Source organism: Myotis daubentonii, chromosome 5, assembly GCF_963259705.1.
Source record: "Myotis daubentonii chromosome 5, mMyoDau2.1, whole genome shotgun sequence".
Taxonomy (NCBI): Eukaryota; Metazoa; Chordata; class Mammalia; order Chiroptera; family Vespertilionidae; genus Myotis; species Myotis daubentonii.
In genome coordinates, this window is record NC_081844.1 from 107,929,648 (window position 1) to 107,949,156 (window position 19,509).

The window sequence follows — 19,509 nt, forward strand, 5'->3', positions numbered from 1 at the left end:
TTTTCTCTGCTCTCACCGCATTCTGTGACCTTGAAAGAGCACCCACACTTCTCTGAAATGATTCAACTAACGCTGTGTACCAAGCCCCTAAAAAGCCCTGCTTCCAGCCAGCCTTCAAATGAATTAAGGATTTGGAATTCCCTTTATTTCTCCACCCACAGAATCAAAGGGGGCCGGCGAGGGCTGAGGCGCAGGGGAGGAATGCAAGATGGAACAGGCCCTTAGTTTTGAACTGGCAGAAGCACAACTGTGGTTCAAACTAGGCTCTGCGGTGCTGCAGGGTACAGGCCCCCACCCCCGTGCTCTGCTCTGCCTGTGCCCTTGAGAAGTAAACACAGCTGCCAGAGAGCGAGACACTTCAGCCATGGCTAATCCCGGGCCACAAAACGAGCTGGAACTCAGAGGTGCCCTGCGATGTGAAGTGTTTTCCAAAAACGTCAGCAAGTACACAGAGCAAGGAGGGAGGGGACAGTGCAATGCAAATACAATTAGGCCTCGGGACTGGAGTAAAGGCTGAATGCACAGACCCGCTCCAACCTTCCCAGCACACAGCCTTCCTGGTGCGGCCTTGGCTCCACTGCCCTCTAGTGGCCAAACAGGGACCAGGAGGCAGGTTTTAACCCAAGGGCAGATGCTGGAGTGATTCCTATGACTCCTCCCTGGCCTCAGTCTATCACTCCAGCCCCACTCCTATCCCTCCTCCCTGGCCCGTCTCTCTCTCCAGCCCCACTCCTATCCCTCCTCCCTGGCCCGTCTCTCTCTCCAGCCCCACTCCTATCCCTCCTCCCTGGCCCCAGTCTCTCTCTCCAGCCCCACTCCTATCCCTCCTTCCTTAAACCCAGGAAAGCAGGAGGTAGAAGGGGAGTGAACCTAACTCTAATCTAACACCCTCTTGTGAGCTCCCCCTGTACTGAGCATACTCCCTGCCTGTGGGAAAATCAAACTGCCCAGATTGGGGAACCTGAAACTCAGAGGTGAGGCCTGCCTACATTTGTGCAGCCGGTAAGTGGCAAGGCCAAGACCCTGGGACCATCTGACACCACTGCCCAGGGCTTCCAAGCCAGATGAGGCCAAACTAGTTAGGAAGCTGGGCCGGATCCCTTTGCTGCGGGCTCTGATATCTAAATGGGCACAGGCTTCCCATATAGGTTCTGTCTGTATTTAACGGAACCAACAGGCCAAGGTCCAGCTGATTCCACCCAAAAAGCCTTCTTGACCTTCTTCTCTGTGACCCTAGTAAAGGGGACAGAGTTTAGAGGCCAAAGCTCGGGCATTCCTGTGCCATTTCTGATTCCGCCCAACCTTCTACAAAGAAACAGCAGGCCCAGGGCAGTGGTTCTCACCCAATTAGGTATGAGAACTCCCTGGGAGTGTGGTTGGGGTAGGGTGGTTCCAGGGCTGCGGAAAACTACCTCCTGGGAAGGACCTGGGCTTCGGAGCTGCAGAGGTTTAGATCCTGCTCCTCCATCACTGGAGCAAGGCATGCGCCCCTAGGCCTGCTTCCGATCCAGGAGTGAGGGCTACACCGCCTACCTCTGTGGGTCGCTGAGGGTGGAGCGAGGGCTTTACCTTTCTTCTCTGGTTTCTGCCCATCAGCATCTTTGCCAGAAAGCACCAGACAAACCCCAACTTTGATGGTTAACAACCCTCTCAGATTCCTACCCTTTACATCTCTGATTGTTAAGCCACGTCGAGACTAGGCGGAACCTAAACATTTGGGATTTTGGACTCACATACAGGACATCACACAGTGGAAGAACATGGGTTTCAAAACTGGACCACCTGACCCTGGGCAAGTTCCCTAACCTCCCTGAACCTTGGTTTTTATCTGTAAAATGGGTCCAAGTACAGTATAGTCTGATTTCTCCCTCCTTTATAGTGGCCAGCACTCAGAGGAAGCTCAGACATCTGATCACTCCAGCAATGATTCCTTCCTACAAAGAGGCAAGAGGGCCTTCCCTTGCCCTGGCTGGTTTGGCTCAGGGGATAGAGCTTCAGCCTGCGAACTGAAGGGTCCCGGGTTAAAATCGGTCAAGGGCACTATAAACCTGGGTTGCGGGCTGATCCCCAGTAGGGGACATGCAGGAGGCAGCCGATCAATGATTCTCTCATCACTGATTTCTATCTCTCTCTCCCTCTTCTTCCTCTCTGAAATCAATAAAAATATAGTTTAAAAAAAAAAAAAAAGAGGACTTCCCCTCCACTAAGTAGTGGGCATAGCTCTTCAGCCGCCACCCGAGGGCAGCCCATCATATACGTCTGATCAATTATCACAGGCCTGGTCACCTTCCAGAACTCCACGGTGATGCCCATTTCAGGACGGACTTTCCTCCACGTTGACTTGAATCCCCACTCTGGGAACCAGCAGTGCCCAGCTCCGTTCTCCTTTGGTCCTCGAGACATCTTGAAATCTTCTCACAGATTCCTGGCTGTATTGGTGCCATTGCCTGACCTACATTCTAGTCTTAAGTAGAAAGTAAAAGAAAACTAGGTGAATTGAGCAACATTTTCTTGGCAAATCCAGGGTGGTCCCAGGGAGCCCCGATGACAATCCAGCCAGAGCAAGTAGCACCCAGTGACTTTGTTGCTATGACACCGAAGGTTAGGGCCATGTTTTCACACTGCCTGCTTCTCCAAAGGGGTGACAGGCTGAGATGCTGGGTGCCTTGAAGTTCAATAGCTGGTGGCTCCATGTCAGCAACAATTTCAAACATATAAACTGCTAGTAAACGGGTGATTACTGGATGACTAGTTCTCAATTTAGTATCCCTAAATGAAAATAAAGAGCCTAAGCTCCAGAAATGGTATTAGACAATGTGTTAAATACTCATTTTCTCCAAATTCCACCCTACCCCCATCCTTTATTGTGCCAAATGAGATAAGCTTGGGGGACAATGAAAGGTAAGAAGGTAAAAAGGTTTATATTGCACTACAGATATGGTATAAACACCTGCACAATAATAATAGCTATTTATTGAACATCCACAATCTACCAGGCATTTAACATATATCAACTCACTTAACCCTCATAAGTTGTACTATTATTATGAACATCACAGAACTCAGCCAACTGCAGCTTACGGGAGTGAAGTGATTTGGCCAGTCTCCCTATTAGTGGTGGCAGAACAAGGAATTGACCTGAGGTCTCTCCTGCTCTTCCCTGCTTATCAGGCGACTCTACCGACCAGTGCAGAATGAAAGAGCCCCGAGCCTGACACCCTCCCTCCCTTTGTCTCCAACGCCATCGGCCCCACAGCCCAGGGCACTATCAACACCTCGGCTTTAATAGAATCAGGGACACAGAAAGGGAATGGACTCACTATTCTTGGTGGGGAAAGGGGTGTGGGAGATGCAGGAAGAGACTGGACAAAAACTGTGCATCTAGGGATGAGGACAGTGGGGGGGTAAGGGCAGAGGGTGGGGTGGGAACTGGGTGGAGGGGAGCTATGGGGGGGAAAAAAGAGGAACAAATGTAATAATCTGAACAATAAAGATTTCCTAAATAAATAAATAAATAAAACAAAAAAACACCTCGGCTTTGCTCCAAGCTGCAGCACCCCTTCCGTGTCCTCTGCCCTATATTCATATTCTCTACTTGCTCTAAGTCCACCCCCCCACCCCTATCCTTTCCCAGCAACCTCAGCAAATAAGAGCTTTACCCTCCCTGACTCCTATTCCCGCCACTAGCGTACAGTTCTGACTGATGCTCCACTGTTTGCATGCACCCATCCATCATGGGCCCAGACGGGAGCAGAAAGCAGATCCAATCTCTCTCCTCTGACCTGTGCCATGCCCAGGGTGTGATGGACAGCTCTGTTCCCTTCACAGCACCAACTCCTGGAATGATTAACGTGGCTCCCTCAACTCTGGCATTTAGAGCCAGGAAAGCTGATGGACTGATGACTTGTCTCCACTGCCAGCCCTGTTCTCATTAGAAGCCGCATGCCAGGTGCTGTGGCAGACACTTCACAAATACTTTATCTCGTTTAATTATCCTAACAACCCAAAGACAAGAGGATTCGTCATCCCCTCTATGAATGAGGAAAGTGGGACAGATCAGTCACTGCCGGAGCTGAGACCCAATTCCGGTTCTGCTCCAGTATGAAGCCAGCCTTAATCCCACTGCACCAGTGTCTGAGGGAGAAAAGAAGGGAAGCCTCACCTATATACAGGTATGTCTGAGTGTGCAATGCACTTCCATTTGTATGAACTCTATTCCCCTTCTGAAACACAGGGCTTACTTTTAATTCCATTTATGGGCTGTTATCCTTCCCAAGAGGGCAGTCATTCCATGGTCCCTTTTGTGACTAAAATCCTTAGGGATTAGAATCCATCTTTGCCACAGGGAAGAGATTAACATTGTTTCTACCCCATTCCTGGTCATTTTCAATGGGACCCACCCATAATTACACTGCAACCAACTCAGAACATACACATAGCACACTGCTTTGCTCTGGGACGTTCAAGAATTGGCCTCTTTCCAATTCGCCTTGTGGTAGGTACTCCACACCTCAGGCCCTGACATGGAGCACACAGCCTGCTCCTTGGTCTGATGGCCTCTGACCAGGACCCCCTGTTCTAGCCTCCCAACACCCCCCCTTGCTGCACAGCCTGACCCTAGACAGGTGAGGGTGAAGGAAACCACCCTCAAGGCACACACATACGTCCCACACCAGCTTACCATTTGGCAGGTTGTCTCCTTCCTGGACCTGATGCCCCAGAGAATCCAGGTGCTCAGCAAAAGAGATGAAAGTCTTATCTACCTATGTCTTAGCCTGACTTCCAGTCATCACAGCCATGGGTCACTGGCCCAGCACATGTAACTTCCCCTGCCAAGTGAAGTCTAGATCAGGGCTGACCTCACCACCCGCTTCGGTGGGCTGGTGTTTGGAACAGTGACTGACAGCCCTAGACTTACTGAGTAATGAATGGCCACTTGTGCTTGTGAATGGCATCCTTCCTGCTCTGAACGAAACCTCACTCAAACCACAGGGGGTCCCAGGTCTGGGATGAATCCTGTCATTTCTCCACAAAGGAGCCCCTCCAGGCCTCTGAAGCTAAACAGAAATGTCAGCAAGACCTTGACAGTCAGTGAAGGTAACCACGAGCTGGAGCTCCTTCTTCAGGGGTGTTTTCCTGACGCTAAAGTGCCCATCCCCCCTAGCTGAAAGCCACAATCTCTTGTTGAAGTGATGGGCGGCAGGGATCACGACTTTACAAAACCCAGGGGGAAAGTCCACATGGATGGAAGAGGAGGGAACTGATCAAATATCAAGAATCTAAACTTATAGCACCTGGTTCTGATGCCAAGGGGAGATATACGGAAAAACATGGCAGCAACCAGAGAAATAACAAGCAATTGCAAAATCAAGAAACAACGCACGGAAGTTCACTCCAGTGACATGAGCACTGAACCTCTGACGTAAGGAGGTGGCACGCTGTTTGCAATTGAAAAGACCATTTTCCCGGAAAGGTGGAGGCAGAGGCTGTTCTGGCTGCTGGAGGAAACACTACTGAGCCTGAAGCCGGGATGCAACCAATCAGGCACTAACCCAGGCCGAGAGCTGACTGCTCAGAGCCATGGTTTCCTCTTCTGTAAAATGGAAACGCACGTGAAAACAGAAGTCACTGCAACAGAAGGCACCTGGACGTCGTCACTTCATGAGTAACACTGAGTAACTTAAACTCCCCAATACCCAGCCTCAGTAGGCTACCGCAAAACTTGAGTAACAGCTGATATAAAGTGCTCATTACAGTGCCAGGCACAGAGGGAATGGCCGGTAACTAAAAATGTCTAACACTCATTGTTTATAATACTGCCCAACACGGTGCTGAGCACCTTGCATAATTATCTTGTCATACTTGACTTGTCTTCAAGATGTTTATAAAGCTACACACGTTTTTATGTGTAAATATGAGCACAGGAAAACTCCTAGCATATACCCTAAAATGCTGGGAATATGACTGGTCTTTTTGCTTACCTGCTTTTTCCGAAATTTTCTACAAATATCGCTTACTGAGGTATATCCCTACTTTTTATGCTGAAATACATTAAAATACAATAAAAGTCTAAATATTACTCACCAGTAAGAATCCCTGCGTGAGCCATTTCCTTTGGAGGTCAGAGCTAACAACAGCGTGGCTCCCCGAGGAGCTGGCATGTGCTTTTCTTTTCAGAAAAATTCGCTGACTTACCCCCGTCCTCACTTTGCCACCAGGAAGTGCAGAGTCAAAATTTTAGTTCAACCATTCAATTGACTCCTTTTTTTTGAATGTTTCTATTTTAATTCTTTCTATTCTAATTTCTATTTCTTAACCCGAGTTTTTAATAACCTGATTTTGTAGTTCTTATTTGTATGTTACTACTTTTCCCAGTGTTTACCATAAATTTGAAGAGCGAGGCCAGGTAGACATACACATACATACAAACAAGCGCTGACTCAAAGGACTGCTACTGCCCACACACTTCACACCCTGTCGCTGCATTTCAGAGTTCTTGGGTTAGGACAGTAAATAACAGATTACCACCTTTAAATTCTACTTGAGATTTTTTTTCTAAATGAAAAACTGAAGTATCTTCCTGTAATAATATCATAATACCATAGTTTAAGAAGTCCTAGAAGTCTCATAATAAAAAAGCCAGTTTTATTATTCAATTCTCAAAATTATATGTATTTAATTATTTAAAAAATCTCCATCCCCAATATTCTTCTTTATTTTTTTAATTAATTGATTTTAGTGGGAGGGAGGAGGGAGGGAGGAAGGGAAGAGAGAGAAACATCGATTTGTTGTTCCACTTATTTATGCATTTATTGGTTGCTTCTTGTATGTGCCCTGAACGGAGATCAAACTTGGCGTATTGGGACAGCGCGGCGCTCTAAGCAACTGAGCTATCTGGCTAGGACCCCCACCTCACCCTTTTTCACCCACCCTCCAAACTAGGTAGTGTCCAAGCAGAAGCAAGTCCAATGCAGTCCACCCTGTACCCAAAGGCAGGACAGGAGATCCCCAGAGGACAAGGTTTGCTGGGGTCATCACCCACACTGCAGAGCCCTCACGCAGGAGAGAAAGGAAAGGAACTGCTAACATAACAAACAAGAAGGCAACTGGAATGGGCAGCCTGAAAAAAAGACTTTTATAATTTATAGCAATGTACAAATACTGTAGGTGCACACCAACTCGGAGAGACAGACCAAACTAATTTTAGTTCACTGTCCCCCACGCCGGGTCCTCCTAATCAGGAGTCATTGGGAAGCCCAAACAGCTTCACAGTCCCTGCTTCCCGACTGCTGTCATATTTGCCATCTTTGTCATCACAGGCAAATGCCAGCAGAGGCCTTTTGGGGTGCCAAGCCACAGTGAAGGTCGGGGACTCACACTGCACCTCCCATAGCTTGTCTCCTATAAAAATCAATATAGAGAAACCAATGAATACATTAGTAAGAGAACACACTCATTAAGTACTTAGCTATATCGACTCATTTAATCCACTTGATAGCCCCATGAGACAGACGCAATCATTAGCCCACTTTACAGAGAACACTGAGGCGCGGAGAGGTCACAAGTCGTTTGGTGGCAGGGCAGGTCCTGAACGCCGACCGGTTAACGTAAGAGCCTACACTCCGTGGGAAAACAGTGAGCAGACACTGATGTTCACTGAGCATGCTATGAATGACATGGACTATCCTTTATTCCCATAAAGTATAATGGCAACCCGGCAAGACAGGTAATGGTTTTAAACACCATTTTATAAAGAAACAAGTGACTTAACAGGTAAATCACATCTCAAGGAAGCAACGAAGTCAACACATGAAGTCAATCTGTTTCCAGGCAGCAGATCCATCTACTAAATCTCAATGCCTTCTAGTAAGAGTAATACAAGCTCTTTCTCCCAAAAATATATTCCTCCCACTTGTTGAAATTAAACATGATTTTCTAAAGCTATTGTTCCTTTAATCCTGCTTAACTTTTTTCAACCTTAGGATTAAGATGCATGTAGTAAAACATTTACAGTGTGGTGCCAATTTAAAAATGCAGAATACACTCAACTGTCTACTTCAAACTAGCCAACTATGGTACATGAATTATGTCCATAAAGCTTTCATATATACTTGTGTATGTGGAAAAACAAAGTAAGTGAGGGAGGGAAGAAAAAAGGGAGGGAGGGGAGGAGGGAGGGAGAGATAGAGAAATTCTATTTCTGGGACAGCTAACCACTTTTCATGATGCTAGTATCTGGCAGCCTATATCTATGTCTGAGCAAAGTTCTGAGTTACAGAGACACAAAAATGGTTGCAAAGTGTACTACTCCTCCTTCATTTCTCTTCACGCCTTTAACTCCATGTCATTTGATATGGGATTGATAAAAGAAATTTATATAGTTCAAGAAAATCAGAGTAGACATGAAGAGGCCTAAAATTTCCCAAATAACCATGTGGCTTCATAGACTTTAACACAATCTCAGTTTTTTGGAAAGTTTAATCTTTGAATGATAAATCAGTGCTGACTGTGAGGCAGACATTACTATTCCAGACCATCAAAGTTTCAATAGACTGATGCAATGTGTATGGGTGTGTCTGAAAAGCTGAAAATTAAGTGGACTATATATTAACACATTTCGTACCGCTCAGGAGGTTTCTCATGTTTCGCGCGCCATCTGTTAAGGACCACTCACAAGTGTTCTTGTTTTTCACGCCCATGGAAAAAGGAGCGAATGCAGGTACTTATGTAAATTTTGTTTGGTCCCTCTTCATAGAGGAAAATGTTTTATGCAGTACCATACATTAAAAAAGTACTAGGAACTTTAATTAATTGTTTTTGTAAATAAAAATGTTATAATTATTGAAAAACAACACCCAAAGTGCATTATGATGATTTAAATAACGTGCAGTTTGCCCAAAAACGTGCGGTCCCTGGCGTATTTAAAATGAGGTTTTATTATATATGTTATTATATATAATATATGGTTGAGTATGGACCTATGAACTAGGAGGGCACATGCCAGGTTGCAGGCTTGATCCCCAATGTGGGGCATGCAGGAGGCAGCTGATCAATGATTCTCTCTCATCGTTGATGTTTCTATCTCTCTCTCCCTCTCCCTTCCTCTCTGAAATCAGTAAAAAAAAGATACATTATATTTACATATTTATATATATTTACATTTTAAAATGTACATACATATATATATATGTGAAATACAAAATTACATCTAACATATGATTCCAACAACAGAAAAAAATACATATGCATGTAGGAGGAAAAGAAAGACCAGAAGGATAGATGCTAAGATGTTAGCAATGATTATCTCTAAATTATGGACCTATATGTGCCTGTTAATTGCTCCTTTGAATTTGTTAGCATTTTCCAAATATTCTATAATGAACATGTATTACTCTTATTTTACAAACTACTATATGAAGACTTAAAATTCAAACAGGTCAAGGGTACAGAGCAGTACCATACACCAAACATGTCTGTGATAGACACATTCTCTATCTGCACTGAACAATACAGCTCCCACTGGCCACATGGGCTACTGAGTCCCTGCAATGTGCCTAGGGTGACTGAGGAACTCAATTTTTAATTTTGTTTAACTGGTTTTAGTAATAATCGGTAATTTAAATTTATTATTTTTCCCTATTTAAGTCTTCCCTTAATCTTATAAGTCTGAGATAAATTCTTCTAAATGTTTTCCTACCAACTTCAGTTTATTTTCTTTACCTAAATGGGAACATATCCTATGCATGGCTGACTACTTGCTTTGCTCATTCATCATTCAGCACTATGCCTCACGCATCTTCCATTTCTCTTGGCACACTGTAATATGGATGTATCACAACTTATTTCATAATGAAATTAGACTGTTTCCCATTTGTATATAAAAATGCTGTAAAATAATATAATTTTGCTTTGTTTTAATATCTTGCTTTTAATTTTTAATTGATGTTATCGAGAAAATTTCTGTTTAAAATCCAACATGTTTAAAAGTATTTGTCTAAATAGTACTGTATGTCAACTATAACTAAAAAATAAATTTAAAAAATTATAATCTCAAAAAATATATTTGTTAAAGCATTTAGAAAAAGTTAATAGAGCTACATTCAATATATTCCTGAAAGAGTACTGTGAATTAAATTGTATTTTACATATATTAGGTAAGGTAGAAAATTAAAAGAAACTTGCACAAAGACGGCATGAGAAAAACAAGTACATGCACACACTGATGCTAAGAGCAAAACTGCAGTAATTTTTCTGTAGGGTGGTTTGGTCCTTCACAAAATGTGAACAACTAGGACTCAGCAATCCCACTTCAATGGCTTACCCAAAAGGATGATCACATAAGTAAAATGAAGTACAACAAGGACACTCGTCACGGCATTATTGGTAACGGTGCGACAATTAGAAGCCACCTGATAGCACACAGAATGAGACAGTATATAGAATGAAATTCTAACCCCACTCAAAGTGGCAGTGACTCAGCAGCCACCGCACTAAGAAGCTGTAACATTCTGCAGGTAAGACAGGGCCCCAGAATAACAGGTGAGAACCCAGCATCACAGGAGCTGCATGTCGGGGTGGCTGACCATGCTCCCCTGATGTTACCAACAGTGGCATTCTTTAAATCGTGGAATTTCAAGTTTTTTACTACTTCTCTGAAATTTTCTACATAGTTTTAATTCTTTTACTAATGTATCATGTATTTCCAAAATAATACAGCTACTTTAAAAAATAAAACTGAGGAAATTCTTTTATAAAATGATTACACTCCTCCCATTTTTCTATTTGCAAGTTCTGTTTTGTTATTTTTAAAGCACATCGCACCTACTTTGATAATTCCTTAAAGTATAAATATACATATACATGTATATACACACACACATATATATTCACATACAGGCAAAAGATAAAAAGAAATATATTACAATGCTAAAAAGAGGTAGCACTTACTAGTAAATGGTGGGACCACAGGTCCTACCTTCCTGTATTGTAAATTTTTCATTATAATGAAAGAATTCAAAGTTAATAAAAATACAAAATATTTTCCTAAATCGCTTTTCTTCAGACCTGCCCCTGCCTTTCCTAACTCTTTGCTCCCTCATTACCTGACTGTAACAGTTGTAATAAATGAACTTGTCTAAGGTGACAAATTCATTGACGCTAATACTGATGGAGTAATGTGCAGAAATAAAAACACATGACAGGAGAGGTCCTGATGGCCAGAGATGAAGGACAGAAGGTTCTTGTTAAAATAGGAAGGTTTTAGTCACCTGTCTCTACTTCAGCAATGTCAATAAAATGATCTTCTGATGCTGAAGCCAGCATTTTCCCATCGTGGCTGAAACTGAGGGTCCTCACAGGCCAATCCAGCCTAAGGAGAAAGTAGACAAAGAAGAGTAGACAAAGGAGAGATTAGAATAACCCAAGAATAAGGGAGGTAAAGTTCAGCATAGGGAATACAGTCAATAATATTGTAATAACTGTGTATGGTGTCAGGGGGTACTAGACTTATCAGGGAGAACACTTTGCCAGTTCTATAAATATGTAACCATTACGCTGTATACCTACAACTAATATAATATTGAATGACAACTGTAATTGAAGAAGATTTTAAATAACCCAATAAGAAGGCACAATTTCGCCCAAAATGAAATAAAATATCCAAGGCAAGTGCTGGCGAGTCGCTTACCTGGAAAAGCACCGAACACACACTAACTCATCCACATCCCAGAGGCTGACCAAAGCATCCGCACTTCCTGTGGCAAAGTACTTCCCCGTGGGGTCGAACTTGATGCAGATGCAGTTAGAAGGGTGCGCATTGATGGACTGCACCGGCTTCAGCTCTGGGTAGCTGCAAAACCAGACAGACAAACAGCGATCAAACTGTGGAAAGAGGACTGTGACGCTAAAATGATAATAGGAGACACTGAAGGGGAAAACCAAAGACAACAGAATATCAAAGACTGTATTCAAGAAAGCTTTCCTTAAACACAGATTCCAAACAACAAACTGAAACAACACACCACACACCTGAGAATATAAACCCAGATGTGACACAGAGGTAAAATTACTGGATTGAAAGAAAAAGAAAATTCAATTATTATTAGACCCTTTTGCAAGTAACACTTTATGCCAAAAGAAAACAATACATATTTAAGATACACAAGCAAGGATTTTTTATAGCTAGCAAGACTGATTATCAATTATAAAGAGTTCAGCCGAAACCGGTTTGGCTCAGTGGATAGAGCGTCGGCCTGCGGACTGAAAGGTCCCAGGTTCGATTCCGGTCAAGGGCATGTACCTGGGTTGCGGGCATATCCCCAGTAGGAGATGTGCAGGAGGCAGCTGATCGATGTTTCTCTCTCATCGATGTTTCTAACTCTCTATCTCTCTCCCTTCCTCTCTGTAAAAAATCAATAAAATATATTTTTTAAAAAAATTATAAAGAGTTCAAATAAGTACAATAATAAACCATCTATAAGTTTTATAAGTATACTAGAGGCCCGGTGCACAAAAATTTGTGCACTGGGGGGGGGGCGTCCCTCAGCCCGGCCTGTGCCCTCACGCAGTCTGGGACCCCTCTGGGGATGTCCACCTGCTGGCTTAGGCCCGCTCCCGGGGAAGGAGAGGGGGAATTGGGCCTAAGCTGGCAGTCAGACATCCCTCTGGCAGCCCAGGAGCCCTCCGGGGATGTCCACTTGCCAGCGGGGAGCAGGCCTAAGCTGCAGTCGGACATCCTTAGCGCTGCTGAAGAGGCTGGAGAGGCTCCCGCCACCACCACTGTGCTGGCTTGTGGCTGAGCAGAACTCCCCATGTGGGAGCGTAATGACCACCAGGGGGCAGCTCCTGCATTCAGCGTCTGCCTCCTGGTGGTCAGTGTGTGTCATAGTGACCAGTCATTCCCAGTCGTTCTGCTGTTAGGGTCAATTTGCATATTACCTTTTTATCATATAGGATGCTAGAACTATGAACTCAGGGAATATTGTTCTCATGAACCATTCCTAAGGAATCTAAACTAGAGAATGAGCTTTGACAATCCAAATGACTAAAGATTTATCAACACAGTGCTGGTGATGAGCATTGCATATAGTTTCTTATAGAAACTACATATGGTTAAAAGGGAAGGTATAATATGGAATGGCTCTATACTCGGACAATCTATAGTATTACTATTTTTTTTAATAGAGGAAGAATGAGGAAAGCACACTCAAAAAGCAAAATTTACTGTTTTAAGTAGTTACACTGGTGGTGGTGGTTATTCTGGGATAACTGTATATGTAACATGGGATAAAGGTAACAACAACCATGGAGCATTCTAATTCTATAGTCCCCTGCATCTTTGGAAACCAGAATACAGTGGGACCTTGACTTACAAGTGTCTCTGAGTTTTTTGAGATACCAGCTGTCTCTGGGCCGATTTTTTGCATTGAGTTGACAGAGTAATTTGAGTTAACGAGCTCCTTAATGAGCTCAGTCTCCGAACGAATTAAACTCGTAAGTCAAGGCCCCGCTGTACTGTTTGGAAGGAAAGAGATTTGAATATGGAAGAGATTTAGTAAAATTCCTGTAGCCCTGCATTTTAGTTGGAAATCATCAGTATGAATTCCTAATGTATATTATATTTTTAAAAACTGCTTAAATACCTAGGTCCATAATGATTCATTAAAACACACACACACACACAAAACCTCTAGCTGGTCATATTTGAAGGTCATAGGGAACTGATTCATTACCCAATGATAAAGAGAAAGAATCAAGCATTTATCCTGTCTTTCCTAAATGAACTATATTTATGAGTAACCAAATAGTAGGTGAGAAGACATGTCTCATATTCCGACAAATAAATACGCATTATGAGATCAGCAAAATCCAGACTAGGAGAATCTCTACATGTTAATAGTCTGGTTTTTCAAAAGCTAAGCCATAAGTAAAAGAAAGGGATGGAAGCTGACCTTTATGTTTATAAAGAGACTTATCAAACGTTTTTAAGTGGGCAAAGACTAGAGTATCTAGAGATACAGTGGGGCCTTGACTTACCAGTTTAATTCCTTCGGACACCAAGCTCGTTAAGGAGCTCGTTAAGGAGCTCATTAACTCAAATTACTCTATCAACTCAATGGAAAAAAACGGCCCAGAGACAGCTGGTATCTCAAAAAACTCGTTAGTCGGGACACTCGTAAGTCAAGGCCCCACTGTACATACTTGGTAGCTAAAACTATAAACAATGATAAACCTCCAGACAGTGTTTACTTTTCTGGAGAGTGGGTTATGATTAGGATAAAGCCTACGGACTGGCTTCTGATATGGCCAGCAAAGTACTATTCCTTGACCTGAGTGGGGTTACACAGGTGTCATGCATATAATTGTTCATTAAGCTACACATTCGTTTTATGTGGTTTTCCATACCTGTTTTAAAAAGGCTTGAAAGAAAGTTACAGAATCCCCACTGCCTACAGAATAAAATTCAAGTTACCAAGCACAGAAATCCAAGCCTTTTGTGATCTGGTCCCAAATCATATTTCAACTTTATCTTGCCATGTTCGGACCCTCTTTTCAATACCTTAACTGCCACCACTCTCAGCAACCCTGACCTACCAACTACCCTCCAAATAAGTCATGCTCACTCACACTTGCTTTGGCAACTGTGCAGTTCTCTTTTTCTGATTCTTAAAACTCTACTCATCTTTCAAAGTCAAACTCAAAAGCTGCCTCCTTCAACCCTCAACTCAAGTTTCTTTCCCGGGGATTCCACAGCAAACCCAGCCTCTCTAATGTAAAACCTGTTTCACTCTGCCTGGCATTGCTCACCCAGGACAGCAGAAGGAAGAGCACCAGAAAGACCTGAATTTCAATTCCACCATTTCATTCATTTAGAGAGCAAATATGTACTGAAATCCTTACTATGTGTAGCAGGGACTGGGCTAGGCATTAGGGATTCAACAGTAAACAAGTTAACCACAGTCTCTACCCTCATGGAACTTAAGTCTCATGGAGGACACTGAGAAGTAAACATGCAATTACAATGTAAAATGAGAATTGGTTCCAAAAGGAAGTACATAAAATAAGCCTCTGACCTTGAGGAGGGAGAGGAGAGATGGCATCCTTGCGGTGAATGTAATGTATTTAAGCTGAGACTTCCAGGGTACAAATTAGCCACAATTCAAGGTGCATCCGGTTCTAGTGCTCACCAGCTGACCAGTGACTCTGAACCCCAGATCCTTATCTATCAAATGGGAAGCACACCATCAACCCCCTACAATTTCTGTGAGGACCCAGCAAAATACAAGGTGCCCGGCTGGAAGGCGCTCAACAGAGGTCAGGGTTCTTTAGTACAATACTGTACTGTATATCCGTTAAGCTCCTTCAGGACAGACTCACACCTAATTCATCTCTGCAACCACCAGCGCACCCAGCTGTTAAAGTAAGACAGTTCCCTAGGCTAGAAGCCCCTCACCTGAGGATGTTGATGCAACCATTGCCATTTGTCAGGAAGAACATGTTATTGTCATTGTTCCAGGAGATTTCATTGACCTCAAACTTGAACTGCTCCTCTGCTTTCGAACGATGTGTCTTGGCATCAATAAAGGTCACGACATCATCCTTGTTGCCTACGGCTATGGTCTGCCCATCGGGACTCCAACATATATTAATGTTCTCCCCTAGAAAACCAGATATAATCAGTAAGATCATCCATTTGCCCAGAATCAAGAAGTTTATTTTGTTATCCTAGAACAGTGGTTCTCAACCTTGGCTGCACATTAGAATCACCTGGGAGTCTTTTTAAAAGCCTGATTTCTGGGCCTCATCCTCCGGAAATTCTGTTTTTTTGTTATGGGGTGAGGCCACAACATTAGTAACAAAGGCAACTAGTGTGAAGCCATGGCCAGCGTGGCCTCAGGTTCAAAGACTTGGAGAAAGGGCTGACGCAAAAATTAATACAAAAGACAAGAAATATAAATTTGAAAATTACGGGGGTAGTCAGTTGTGAACCTAGTTCAAGGGACTAAGTTCCACTGAATTTCTGTTCCCATTTGTTTTTTTTACTAGAATACACAATTGCCTTTCAGGAATGCAAACAGACATATCAAAGGTGATTGTTTAGTAAAGGTAAGATTATCAGGTTGGGGGAGTTTACTTTAGGCCACTGAGTCAGCAGTAGGTAATAAAATGCAGATATTCACCCTGGAATATCAAAGAGTCCAATTCAGCCTTCTGACCAGGCTTCTTCCATTTATATTAATTACTGTTGATCTTGGTTCTCAGCAAACTAGCACCTAAGATTCAGCAACTATGAGCCGGGCACATTCATCTACCAATTTCCCCATTTGGTCCTCACAATACTCTCTTTATTAGCAATTCATTATCCTTATTTTACAGATGAAGAAATGGAAGACAAGAGAGATGAGCCAAACTGTCAAAGCTAGAAGAGCCACTAGATTTGGCTCCAACGCCTCTAATTCTCTTACACCAGCATTTCCCAAACTCCAGTCATTCACATGCCACTTTCACAATTTTTGTCCTAATCAGGTAACAGCTATACTTTTCTTTAAAATTGACTCAAAAAATTTAATTTAGCTTAAATTAGCAATAATTTTGATGAGCTGGTTCTTTTTTAATAGACATTAAAACATACATATATATATATATATATATTTATATATACGATTTTTAATGTTCATCCACTTATGCATCATGGGGAAATGACTACATTATTCCACTTACAGGGATGAGTCTTGTCAACAAAGCCCAGTGGGACACACTGCACACATCAATTAAAAATCTCATCAACTTTACCAATTCTCGAAGATGCATATTTTTTCCATATTTTATTATCTATGATGCATTTTAAAATGCATCAAATGCATGCATGTCAAAATTTTTGGTATACATTGTTATCTGGAAGCTTTATTTCCTTTCCTAATGGCACTTAAAATATTGGTGTATCTTATAACCAATGACATCTTAATCAACAAAACACGGTAAATTACCTCAAGGTTTATAGGACGATACTGGTGAATAACAGAGTCTATAAAGGCACAAGTCATTTTCTTCCAGACCCCCAAGGCCATCCAACCTTCAGCCATCCTAGCCGGTGAGCAGTGCCCCCTCCCATCGCACCGACCACTCCATTCCTATGGCTGCTCTAAGGGTCTGCCCAAATTCCGTGAGGCCCTCCCTGGCTCCCCCAGGCAGACCTCAGCATTTCCATTCTGGGTACCCACTTTATAGAGTCTATAACATAGACAGCTCCGTTCTAAGATGAACCATGTCACATTTTGTTAGATGATTTCTTTTTTTATGCACTGAACTGTGATATCCTTGGAGCTCAGGATGACCTCTAACTAGCGCCAGGCCAGGCACAGAAAAGGCATTGGGAACATGCTTGTTGAACGAAGGTAAGTAACGCATCTTCCCATTGCCCCCTCTCCGAAGTCACCTTTAGTGTTCACAGTAGCGATGCACTTGGTAGTCCTCACATCCCAGATGCGAATGGTTTTGTCTCCAGACGCTGTGACGAACAGGTCAGGGTTACTTGGATGCCAACACAGCTGGTCCACGCTGTCGCCGTGTCCGCGGTAATTGTTTTCTTTGACCTGAAAGAACAAACTCCAGGTGTCACGTCACACGTGTGTCCCTGTCAAACGTGTGACTCCTTAACCTTATTCACGTGTGACTCCTTGACCTTATCGGACCCACAAAAATTTAGAAAATTAACACGAGTCCGGTGCTTCCACGCCCCTTCCCAAATCCCCCCGCCCTCCCTCCCCGGTCGCCCTGAACCACGGGAGGCTGGTTTCCACACGGACACCGTTGCTTCTGCGGGTCCCGGCCTTCCTCCTCCTTTCTGGTTTGCCACCTTCCTCCGCCACCAAGGTCCCCCGCCATCTGCTCATTCCCACCGAGGCCCTACCATGGTCCAAGGGGCCCTCCTCACCCGACAGGGACCCCACAACAGCCCGCCACTCCCCCCACACCAACCCTTCCCGCCACCCCCCACCCTCCTCACCCAGCCCCACCGCCCTCCACCTGCTGCACCCTCCCACGTCCTCCTCCACTCCCGCGCATCCTCACCCCTTACCACCACCTTCCGCACCCTCCTCGCCCCTCACCACGCCCTTCCTCTCCACCACACCCCTCCTCGCCCCTCACCACGCCAGCGCGTGCCCCGACCCCCCCGCTCTCGCACCGCTCCCCCGTCCCGGCCTAGCCTCTCCCCTCTAGCCCCTCCGGCCCTTCCCGCCTCACCGCACCCGCTATCCCGCGGCCCTTCTCCCCGGCCTGTGCCCGGCCCTGGCAGCTCACCAACCGGTCCTTCTCCAGCAGGAAGACGCTAGCCGTCTTGTCGAAGGACCCAGAGGCCAGACGCCGCCCGTCGCAGCTCCAGGCCACCGAGTGCACCTTCGCGCTGTGCGCCGGGAACTCGCGCGTCTTGCTGTGGCCCCGGAACAGCTCCTGCATGCCCAGCACGTAGCGCGTCGGGCCGCTGCTCACGGAGCACCAGTGGGCCATGGAGCCGGGCCCGCTCTGGCCCAGCGCCGAGGGCCCCATGGCCGCCGCGGGTACCGCCATGCCGAGCTCCCGTGCAGCCGCGCCCACCCGCGGCCTCAGAACAGTCGGTCCTGCCGCGGTCCCGGCCCCAGTCCAATCAGTCCTGCCGCCGCCGCCGCACGCATGCGCTCGGACGTGCGGCGTCTCTCCCGCGCAGCCGCACTGTGGCCCACCGGAAAAGGACTACAAATCCCGCCGTGCAGCGCGCGCGCCCGCTGGTGCCTTTTCAAACAGTAATGATTCGGCTTTAAAGGCACTGCAGAGTGAACGATTCTGAGGTTTTTGGGATTCCCATTCCCCCCCTTACCTCCTTCTGGGTAGATAACATTTATATCCGTGTGTAATCGAAGACGGAAACCAACGTTATCCTTCTAAACCTCGGTTCCTCGTCAGTAAAATACCTTTTTTCTAGAGTTGCTGTTCATCCCTCAGCCCCCTCCCTTAGAGCTGAAGGCCCTGAACTTCTTGCTGGAGAAGGGCGTGCTGGTGAGCTCGTTCCAGTAAAGACTAGGGGTTGGGGAGGAGGGTTATTGGGAAGGGGCCTGGATTTGTTTAAATAAATAAATTCCTTGTTTTTATTTTATTTTTTTTATATATATTTTATTGATTTTTTACAGAGAAGAAGGGAGAGGGATAGAAAGTCAGAAACATCTATGAGAGAGATCGATCAGCTGCCTCCTGCACACCCCCCACTGGAGATGCGCCCGCAACCAACGTACATGCCCTTGACCGGAATCGAACCTGGGACCCTTGAGTCCGCAGGCTGACGCTCTATCCACTGAGCCAAACCGGTTCGGCAATTCCTTGTTTTTAGAAGAGACTATATGCACATGATTATATATGCAAAAAAAATTACAAAAGATACAGAGTAAATTCCTTATTCCCCACCCTTCACACCCCTACCTTAACCCACAGATCCAGCAGTTTTGAACTGAAGAAAACAGTGGTGAGCTGTCAGCGACA

The 19,509-nt window shown here is 44.7% G+C and overlaps 1 protein-coding gene across 1 annotated transcript; it reads right to left on the reverse strand.

Moving 5' to 3' along the window:
* Positions 1 to 7,112: 7,112 nt before the first annotated feature.
* On the reverse strand, positions 7,113 to 18,679 carry THOC3 (THO complex subunit 3). The gene is made up of 6 exons (XM_059699243.1): positions 18,301 to 18,679; positions 17,435 to 17,591; positions 15,452 to 15,656; positions 11,687 to 11,848; positions 11,268 to 11,368; positions 7,113 to 7,401 (listed from the first exon to the last, which is right to left on the reverse strand). Exons 1-6 carry the CDS (start codon positions 18,565 to 18,567, stop codon positions 7,238 to 7,240), a joined length of 1,056 nt encoding a protein of 351 aa, XP_059555226.1. The 5' UTR covers positions 18,568 to 18,679; the 3' UTR covers positions 7,113 to 7,237.
* Positions 18,680 to 19,509: the final 830 nt, after the last annotated feature.